We start from the raw sequence: 11,185 nt of genomic DNA on the forward strand, positions 1-11,185 counted from the left end.
AGATCACTATCTGCCATAATTATATACTATTTCTATAGGGATTTATTACTGGTCATAGCAAAAGAAGCGGCCTTTTCAGGCTTCCACTTAGAGCTTGTCCCTTAATGCTCCTTAAGTCCTTTAACAAAGAAAAACACTAAAGACATAATTTTGTATCAAATTAGAGACATAATTTTGCAACAAATTGTTGTAACATTTCAGTGCATTTCACTGTAACAGCCTCTTCTTCAGGCTCTTCATGTCTTTAGGTACTCAGATCTGTTCTTTACCCAAATATTGTCTCTTTTGCTCTTTTTACATGTGAAAAATACTTTTGAACTTTACAACTATACCACTTATGAAAACCTGATCTACACAAGTGTTAATGAAAGCTTTCTATTAAAGTGTTTAAAAATTAAAGGATGGCCTCTTCTGAAATTTTCCTTGTTAGTTTTACTGTATTATTTCCAGTAAAGTTGCTCTAAACATGAGCACTGAGTGCTTCTTCAACCTTGACCAGGCAAGAGTCACAGCAGCACAGCTGCATGAATATAAGTGCATGCACACGCATACTATAACAAGAGGGCAAAAGTTCTATAGAATAAAAACTCAAAGGTGTATGGCACTACTGATATCCCAACACTGACCTCAACAGTTACATACCAAACAATTAACAAACACAATAGCTTATGGGCATCATTTCTGTCAAAACCAAAGTTCAAATCGTAGTGCAAGGATTCTGTAATCTTGAAAGTATATGATTAAAGCTTTGCAAGTATATGATTGAAGCTTACAGTAAAATGTATCTAAAGTGAAACATAACAGCTTTGGTGAACTTTAGAGCTCCTTCTCCAGATGTATTTTTTTTTTGTAGTTTTAGAGTCCAAATGAAGAGATTTCCCAAACACAACGCAACATGTACTACAGAACACAGGCATACACATATATGTAGGCACAGCCCCTGGGTTTTTGTTTTGTTATTTTTATGTTCTACAGAAAATCTTTATAAAAGATGAGTTTCATCAGATGCATACTATATTACAGGCATAGCTGTACCACATGAATAAATACTTGTAATATATTAAAAATATCAGAACATACATCTTGCCTTTGAAAACAATGCCCAATGTATTTAAGGCTGACTAAGCAATTTCAAATTTGCAATAATATCTACATTTGAAAAAATGTATTAGTAAAGACTACATATTTTTTTAAAACAGTTCAAAAATTTCTTAAATGGTTAATTGCTTCCCTCTTCCATAAACACATGCTAGCTTTTCTTTCACACTTCATGTTTTTATATTGTTGTCTTTACAAAAGGGACAAAAAGTATCACAAAGACACAAATAATGTTCAGTTCAGCTCCTTTCAAATTTAACAAAATTCTATTAAGTACTCAGGGTAGATTTGGTTGGCATCAAAGATAACAAAGATCTTTGGGTTCCAGGTGTTATCCACACAGCTGTCATACAAGTTCACAAAACTTCCATCTTTTGAAGGAGGCCTCATGTACTTTGAATCACCATTGATATAGTCACCAGTTAATACACGAGCAAGAAACATGACTTTATCCGATCTATGCAGATGAGGCTGCAGATTCACACCAAGAATTTGAAAAGTATCTCCATGCTTCATGTCCTCTTTGCAGAAACGACTGGAATATGATGCATCTCTTGCAAAATAGGTCCCTTCCAAATAAAAAAAAAAATCTAATGACATTATCATGACAGCTTAACTACTAGAGCACGGATATAAGTATCAAGATAATGAAAGATGTCTATTCTTTTATGTTCATTAGCAATACAATTTTTTTTCCCTAAATCTTTAGATGATAGCAACATGACAAAATATTTGTAGTGGGAATGTTTTGTAGGGAGATTGTCTTGTGATCAATGCTGCTTTGTTGGGCATCCCTTCCCCACACTGCCTGGTCCTACCAGCCAGTTGTGACAATTACATTCCTTATAGCATCCTAACTTTCTTAACTTCACTTTATGGAAAAGCAGAGCTATATTAAACAGCTCTTGGTTAAACACAGTGACTACATCACAAAGAACACAGTATAGGGAACACTTAACAATGCAGAACTGTTAAGATTACCAAACTGTCATATGTGACAAAGATACTTACCTTTTCCATATACAGCAGCATGCATCCCATTTATTCTCCAGTCAAAGTTATGAATACATATTGCTTCTACAAATTCATTACTGGTGCCATGAAATAACATCTGCTCATTAATAGTTGGGACACCTCTTTTTTTCTTTAGTTGAGCTTTTTTCCTACAGAGAACACACAATAAAGTATTACAAACATCTGTACCATCAAATTAAGTTACTAGTCTGAAAACACTGCAGAGGGGACAGACCTAAACCACTCCACACATTCCACTTTCACAAGTGTCTAGACAATTCTAGTTTTTAAACAGATCAGAATTCTTAAGCTACATGTTTAGAAATCACACACTTCTGGATACTATGGACCATTTTCAGAAGTAATGCAGGATTAGGAAAAAAGGTCTTTTATACCAATTGTATCAACATTGTTAATTTGGCATTAGTCTCAGTACGGTCATTTTCTGCAGGTACATTTTTAAAAGAAAGGTATTTTTCTCCCATTTTATTCCCTCCACCTAATAAAATAGCACGGTCGGAGGCATAACAAAGTTAGTGGATTATAAAGTAAACCAGCAAAAATATTAAAAATAAAATTACTTCAAGGTGGTGTTCTTAACTTATGGTTAACATACTTTCTAAAAGAAGTAAGCTGTGCATTGACAGGGTTATATCAGTCTATAATTTTGAAAAAAAAAAACCATCCTTATACTACAGGTGAACCTATATTACAGTCTCATGGGCAGAAGGCCATAGTGAACCTTCAGTTAAAGAATGGATATATTTTCTATCAATCTTTAAGTTACTTTCTGGCAGCTGAGTTTTCCTAAGATCCATAAAGAAGTTGATGCTGGAGCTCTGTCTAAATCACTGAGCTATTCATAGTTACGATCCCTTAACTGTCCAGACAAAAACAAGTCAGAGTGTATCATAGCTTTGTTCTTGTCTACCTGAATTTCTTCCTATAAAAGCCACAGTGCATGGGGCACAGTGCTACATACTTAGGTTTACCAAATTAAGCAATCTGATTATAACTGGAGTGCACTCTTGAATTGGGGAAGCATTCTCAGGACCTACAGTTTAGATGTAGTCTGAAGAAATCCTATCAACCAGGTCCAGGAAAAGAAACAGGCATCAAAGATTCTTTATCATATTAATGGCATTACATTGTAATTATGCATTATTATAAATGAGTACATTTCACATAAGTTAAAATCTTGCAGTACTTGGCTTGAAAGATATGTTTATTCTGGTTTATTGTTCAGCTTTTTTTTTTTCTCCTTCACTTAGTGCAAACTAAAATACCTATGTCTTGGCAACTTAATTTTTTTTCTGTCTTTTTTTTCCCCCCTAAAACTGCTTTCCAAATCAGAAGAATGTCAGTAGAATCTCAAGGGTATCTGAGAGGTTTCACTAATAATCTCATTTGTGACATTTTGTGTCAGAGGTAGAGAGGTTCCAGGCACTTAAGGTCCATTCTATTAGCAATTCAACAAAACCCAGGAAGCAAGATTCCCTGCATCCTGAGCAAGCTACCTGTGTGAGGCAACACCTCTGAGCTAAGGGCTAGTAATGCTGAACATACGAAATCTGTCAATCAGCAGCCCTCTATTCTTGGCTGCTGCTCTCTGACAATGTATAAAGGTAACCTAGAGTAACTTCTTTTGAAATAGGGGAACAGAGCAAATTTTTAGAAAAGGTAAATAATCAATCATCCAAAAATGTTCTGTAACAGTCCTTCACTATCTCCAACCGGTTGATTTCATAAAACCAGTTTTAAATAGTCACTCATATGGGAGCTATTATAACAGGCAAATGTGTTTTGACCACTACAATGATGCAAATAATCATTCAAGCAGTGCTCAAATTTAACCACTGACCTTATCAATGAAACAAAACACTTTCTCAAAACCACAAAAGTGTAAGTGGAATTGTTCCTCAAAAGTGGTGGAATATACTGAGCACAGCAGGAAGGTGGTTCTGCAGAACGCAGAAATTCCACAGCAGGACTTTTTGTTGATTTGGAACAGAAATCAAGGAGTCCAACTATTCTAAAAAACATCATCTTAGAACTTTCCACCAGCAGTGACAAGGTAATCCTGTAAAACAAAATTAAGCTGATCCACCACTCAGAAGGCTCTCATACAGCCAGTTCACTCAAATAAAGGAGAAACCTAAAGCAAAACTGAATACCCACAGAAATGCTCTTTGTACATACATATGCAAGCACACAAGCTGTTTCTAAAGACAGGCAGCAATCTCACAGACCAAACACTGTTTTCTACTTGCTGTACTCCTGTACAACTCCAAACTGAGATGCAAAAGCAAAATATGCTAGACTAAGATTCATCTTCTGTTACTTTCACTTTCCCACATGGGACACCAAAAGAACTGTCAGTGAATCTGAAATGCAGGAATACCTGCTTCTTTGTAATATACTACTGGGCAATAATTTCTTCAACAGTGTGTGAAAGCCCATCTACTCCAAGGCTGTACTTTACTCTCAGCAGAAAAGCAGCTAAGCCTCAATTGCATACACTTTAGCAATTTTCACTGCTTTGTAATTTTTTAAGACAGGAAAAAAGTTCTAAAACTGAAATTACTTTTCTCCATATATTTTTATACCGTACAGATACTAAAAAATATCTTGTTTTGCAGTTAGTTATATGGCAATACTGTAATACTCCTGACATAGGAAATGCTAATTCTCATACTCAGCTTTGTACCTAGAAAATATTCTAGCACAGCATCCACAGAGTTCTTAAGCCATGAATTCTACTCACTGACCAGTCAAGAAAATGACATAAGTTCCTAAGCGCAGCAAAAAAGGCCTTCCCCTGCCCCCCTCTACCATCTGTAACTTTTTACAAGGGCATGTAGCGACAGGAAAAGGGGTAATGGATTTAAATTGGAAGAGGGCAGATTTAGACTAGATATTAGGAAGAAGTTCTTTACTGTGAGGGTGGTGAGACACTGGAACAGGTTGCCCAGGGAAGTTGTGGATGCCCCATCCCTGGAGGGGTTCAAGGCCAGGCTGGATGAGGCTTTGAGCAACCTGGGCTAGTGGGAGGTGTCCCTGCCCATGGCAGGGGGGTTGGAACTAGATGATCTCTAAGGTCCCTTCCAACCCAAACCATTCGATGATTCTATGTTCTACACCGGAGACTCAAAGGGCATTTATTTTGAGGTCTGCTTGCTATTTCTAATCTACAAAATTAAGATTGTTATTAAGATAGTATAAATACACCTCTACAGAAACTTATTTGTAGAAAGGTAGATACTGAAACACAAGGCCAAGCAAATAAGTCATAATACTTAAGCTGGTAAATATAACCAAATAAATTTGCAATTAAGAGAAGGCTGACTCTCTTAACTAAGAACTTCAATTAACTTCCTTATGCATATTCATGATATAGCTTTAAATTAACAATTACATGTCTTTAAAAAATCATATAACTTATGCAAATTTTTAATATACATCTGCTTAGTTATTTCTTCACTATTTAACTTAGTGTAACAGATCTTTAAAACCAATTCTGATATGTACTCTTTCTTAGAGACTACACAAATAACTTTTGTCAAATGCAACTGCTCAAAATCAATCCTACAAGATAAGCGGAAACAGAACTCTGCACTTCCTATTTCTTCCACACCAGCACAATATGAAGAGGGAACAGCAGAGAACTTAGAAAAAGCTTTCGTAGCACATAAAGCTTAAAGAAATTACAGGAATAAGTGCTAGCTGGACACTTAAATTCTATCGTAGGTTTCATAAAGTTAAGAAATTAAACGAGCCACAAATATTCATTTGCTTTATTCACTAAAAATCAAAATACAAGCCTGTCAATGAATTATTTTACAAAAAAATCTTATTTTTGTTCTCTTTACTTCACTGTAATGTGATGTAAGAATCATTGGCATCTATCACATGGACGTCCTGAACATCTTTAATGATTATCTGTGCTACATCTACATCTAATGCATTTCTACAAGTATTAAATTTCTGCACCTGTAGAAGCTACAGAGTCTCAAAAATGGAAATCTGAATACAGAGGAATGACAAGAAAATTTTTTAAAGATATAAAGTAACACATTTTCATTAATAATAGGAGCCATTAAAAATATTTCTGCTGCATGCCTTCAAGATTTGCTCCATTAACAATCCTAAAACTGTTGGGTTTAGAAATAATCTCACCTGCAAAAAAACTCCCACAAGTCTAGATTTTGTATTCTCTTAATTCTTTTAATTCGGTGGCTATCCATTGTTTTTCCAAAGAGACTAGAAACTTCATTATATTCATTTGTTTTCTTTTGCAATGGAACAAGCTGGAAAAAAAGAGGTTAGTACAGTTTCAATTCAATGCATTATTTAATTATCACATGCTTTTGACCAACTTGCATACCACCTCTTACCTGATATGGCTCCTCTGTATTTACATTCTCCCAGTGTGAAGGCATAGGGATAGCCTCATTTTCACAGATGAAACTTCAAACCAAAAAAGGTAAAAAAAAATCACATCAAAGACATGAGGCATTTTCTTCCTGTCAAGCTCCTGCTCCAAACAATACAGTATGCAAAAACCAGACAACCTTATACAAAACTACTTAGGGTTTTAATTCAAAGGCTTTTGTCAGCAGGCAAAGTCAAAGGTAAGAGGTCTTACTTTGTATTAAAATTCTGGCTTAGCTTATTACTAATAAACCACAGTAATGAACAGTTTTACTACACCATCTACCCAACAAAAGACAGGAAAGTAAATCAGAAGAGATGGTCAGAAAGGTCCACAACATCGGGAGAGCAACACTAATTTAGAAATGTGAGAGTGTAGATATAGCCTGAACATTGCAAGTTCTCAGGAATTACAGCTAACCTAAGACTCTGGAAACTGAGCCCTCATTTAAAGTTTTATTTATCATGTTAGAAATACACACTTGAAAATTATAGTTGAATTTGTTTTTAAAAAAACAAACCCCAACCCTTAAAAAACAAAAAAAAAAGTGTTTTAAGCATATTCATCACATACATAGCAACTTTTAAGCCTTATAACCGGGACTAAAAGAAGCAATCTTCTGAAAGTAAAGAATGGTGTCATCACATGGAAACAGAATACTGTTTGCAATTATTCAAGAAACAAAAAAAACCAAAAGTGAATTGCCACATTAATGCATGCACTCTCCAGCAAACATCCATTGAAAAAACAGTTGACAACTTCAAAAATAAGGTCGTCTTGAATGTCAGTGTAAAAAGGTTGCTACTACATTTCTTATTACAAATGCCAAATTTCTTTTTGAAAGTAGAATCAGACAACAATTCAGAAATAAAATTATTCATAAGAAACTATTTGGGGAAAAAAACCCCACATATTCCATATAGTCAATTTTAACCTGTGCTAGTATCACTGCATAGATCAGTTTATGGTTTAGCGAGTATAATATTTACATCAGCACAGCTCTACATTTAACGACTGATCAAATGGTAAGAAACTTACAATCTAAAGCGATTAGACTCATAAAACAATCTGGTTGTTATGAGGCAGTTTCTTGTAATTTAAAATAATTTTATAGTAAATGATTAAAACTTACAGGCAAGAAAACAATCTTTTTTGCTGTTACAATAATTTTTAAGAAGTATTATTAACTCATGATTACAATGGAAAAACTGCTCCATTTTTTGCTGCTGCTTCTGCACAGCAATTCTGACTCAATAGGTATTTGCAGCAAGGGACTCCAATGGCTAAAGTCAGGAACAGCTTTAAGAACCTTGCCAAATAGTATTCAGTATGCCTTGCCTCTCCCACTACAAGTCCCTTACTTTCTCAGAAAAAAAAAATGATAAAAACCAAACTAAAAATTGCTTTGTCACTCTTCTCCTCTGAAATGTCTTCCTTCTTCACTTCACTAGCTCTCCGACTTTGGTTCACCTCCCAAATTCTTTGATGCAAAAAGTAAATAAATATAAACACTAAATATAAAACACATTTTTGTTCATTTTACTTAGAAGAATCATGACTAAAAGAAAAATAAGGAGTCTTCCTTTTATTTCCATACCTGAAAGCACTGATAGAAAAGGGAGCTCGCTTTATTGGACGTTGCTTGAGGGTAGTTAGGTTGGTTTGTTTCATCACTGAGCATAAAATCAGAGTTAGAATGAAAGTTTCTGGAATTCATCTACAGCATATGAAACATGTAAGTGTCATTTTTTAAACTAACATTACCACACCCAAAGTTGCTTGACAGGAATTCATATTTCAACAATTAACAAATCAGCATTTTTAATAAATGTTTCTAAATACTGGCTTCAGAATCATTGTCATTTATATGAGTTGGCAAAGTGCACAAATATTATACAAACAAAACATTTATTGTTAAAACACCTAACATTCAGCCCCACTAAGTCACTGGCAAAACTTCCACTGACTTTAATACAACTAGGATGACAAAGCATATTACTACTATCCTTAATGCAAGACATCATGACCTACAAATAGTAACATAAAAAAAGCGTTCTTTAGCATTTGCATTTAGTGTTTTTATTCCAGATGCAAAACAAAGGGTTTTTTTAAACAGACATTTCAACACAAGTAAACACAAAACTCCTTGTATTGTTACATACTACTTTACTCCCAGTATATCGCTGTTTTACCCAGTCCCCACTTTCTGTATTTGAAATACTATTATTTTCTTTGGTTAGGAAGAGGCTTCTATTTAAGCATATAGCGGTTTCATAATTTAATGCAAAATAAACAATCTACGGACAGAAAAGATAAAAAAATTTTAAAATAGGAAATCATCAGAACACCCCTCTGAACAAAGAACAGATTAATTTATAATTAGTTACATACACTAGAATACTGTAATATTCTGTAATTTACAAGCATGGTGTAAGTGAAATCTTTATGAGAAAATCCTTTTGTCTATCTCCTTGTTATTCTGACAATAGAATTGGTTTCAACTACCTGCTGAATTATTAAATCACTTTGATTACAATATTTTGCAGATAGCTTCATTCATATCAATGCTTCTTATACAGACTCTGAATGGAAGAGGTTTTTCAAGCTTACAAGTAGTTGCACGTTAAAGAAAAAAGGTTCAAACTTCCCAGTCCCATAGATGTATGCTACATAACACCTAAAGCTGAGGTAAGTGCCAGTAATGTGCTACTAAACAAAACATGCTACTTTATTAATAAACTACACTAGAAAATGTAACAGGGCAGCTGTTTCTAAAAACTCCTACATACTTTCCAGAAAATAAGACATTTCCAATCACAAGATTTTGCACTAGATACAAGGACAACAATTTGCTGAATGAACAAATCAACTGGTGTATCTGGCACCTTCTATTATTTAAATTTACTCTATGAAAAGATACATACCTGAGAAGTCTAGAGTGTAGTTAAATTTTGCAGTAGTAAAAGAAACAGAACCATGTGGGTTTGTTCGGAAGCTCCTTTCAATATCTTCACTGCTAACAGAGCAATGACTGTTTGAATCAGTCTTCAAAATAAACGAAAAAGCACATTTAGATAAATTCAACAATAGGTAGCTTGACTTATAGAATCCATCACAGCTAATAAAACTTAATAGGTATTTACCTGAAACATATGCCATTTACCACACTCAGCCAAATAAAACCAGCCCCACTGGGTATCAGAGGTATCCATCTCTTCAACTGAACTTTCCATCTTTGGAAAAAAATCTTCTGGCGGTCTTTGAAGCATTTCCTGAAATAGTCACACACATACACAAAAACAGATATGATACTATTTGCAAAAAACGCCTTATTGGAGAAAGTAATAAAAAAGCAAAATAAAGTCAATTTGTAATTCCCTTAAAACACTCTGGCAGGTGGAGGGCAGATTTGTTTTCTCTTTTTCAGAGAAAGTCTCACTTTGCTACTTATCCACTATTATCCTTGAAGTTAAACATTTTCAAAACTCTCTCAAATGTCTGTAAGTGTGCCAGTAAAGGCAAGAGCTATAGGCTTTATCAGATCAAAGAGAGGTGCTAAATTTCATACTGATGGTCATATGAGCAAGGCCATTCATTTATAGAGCCGGGTCTGAGTTACATACCACTCAGGAATCAGCTGTTGGGATTACATCTGATAGCTTGAAGAAAATGCCTACTATGTACTCACCAACAGTGAACAAATCAGACTGGACAGCAGAAGTTGTTAGAAAAAAAAATAAAATTAAGACAAATAATATAATTACTTAACTGTGCAAGTCCACACTGCATTATTCCTCAACACTGCATGAAGGTTTGTTTCCTTCTAATGCACCCACTTAAAAACGATACAGTAAAATTACTGGTACTCCCTACTTATAATCACAGAGAAGGTTTGCACCAAAAGCCAGAGTGGCTTCCACACAAGCAATGACCACCATAGTTGGTGTTCTGCAGGATGGAAATAAAAGGACCGAGGAAAGGATATAGAAGAGGTCTACAAAATCATGAAAAAACTGAACAGGGAATAACAAATCCCATTTTCTTCTAACATAAGAAGACACCTATCAAAGGTTGCACATGTCAAGTTCAAAACAAGTGAAAGTTCTTCATAAAACAGATGTCAATCTATGGAATTCCTTTTCATGGTATGCTGTGGATGCTGCAAAATTATGGAAGTTCTAAAAGTAGCTAGACAAGTTCAAACCTACCAAGAGCTATGCTGGAATACCTTTAGAAGAACAGTCCCTGACAGATTTCAGCTCCTTCTTCATTCATCAGTAAAATCCTGAAAACTCTGAAAGTACTTGACTCTACTTGCATGTATGTCCTAACATGAACTTGTCTGCCACACCCCCCTCCAAGCAAAAATTCTAAGTAGGTTGAGGGGGAATCTTTCAGAGAAAGAAGCTTGCCCTACTCCCAAAAAAGGGTCAGCAATTCGTCTGCTCCAACTGCTTAACCAAGACAGGTACACTTCCCAACAATTTCCTCAACTTAACTTCTGCTTCCAAGAAGCGGAACAATAACCTCCACCACAAGTCAAACAACATCCAGTTAATATCCTGGATGCTTCAGTTGTTTCCTGGACACTTCAACCCAGACAAAAGTAGAGACTTTAGAAGGCAAATACTGGAGACTAGA

General features: G+C 35.0%; 1 protein-coding gene across 1 annotated transcript; it reads right to left on the reverse strand.

Annotated features, from left to right (window-relative positions):
- Positions 1-1,257: 1,257 nt before the first annotated feature.
- Positions 1,258-9,813, reverse strand: PARP11 (poly (ADP-ribose) polymerase family, member 11). Its single transcript, XM_010078362.1, has 7 exons — positions 9,688-9,813; positions 9,469-9,589; positions 8,142-8,217; positions 6,507-6,579; positions 6,289-6,419; positions 2,110-2,261; positions 1,258-1,667 (listed from the first exon to the last, which is right to left on the reverse strand). Exons 1-7 carry the CDS (start codon positions 9,811-9,813, stop codon positions 1,354-1,356), a joined length of 993 nt encoding a protein of 330 aa, XP_010076664.1. The 3' UTR covers positions 1,258-1,353.
- Between the last annotated feature and the right edge of the window lie 1,372 nt (positions 9,814-11,185).

This window comes from Pterocles gutturalis, unplaced genomic scaffold (genome assembly GCF_000699245.1).
Source record: "Pterocles gutturalis isolate BGI_N339 unplaced genomic scaffold, ASM69924v1 Scaffold50253, whole genome shotgun sequence".
In the NCBI taxonomy this organism is placed as follows: Eukaryota; Metazoa; Chordata; class Aves; order Pterocliformes; family Pteroclidae; genus Pterocles; species Pterocles gutturalis.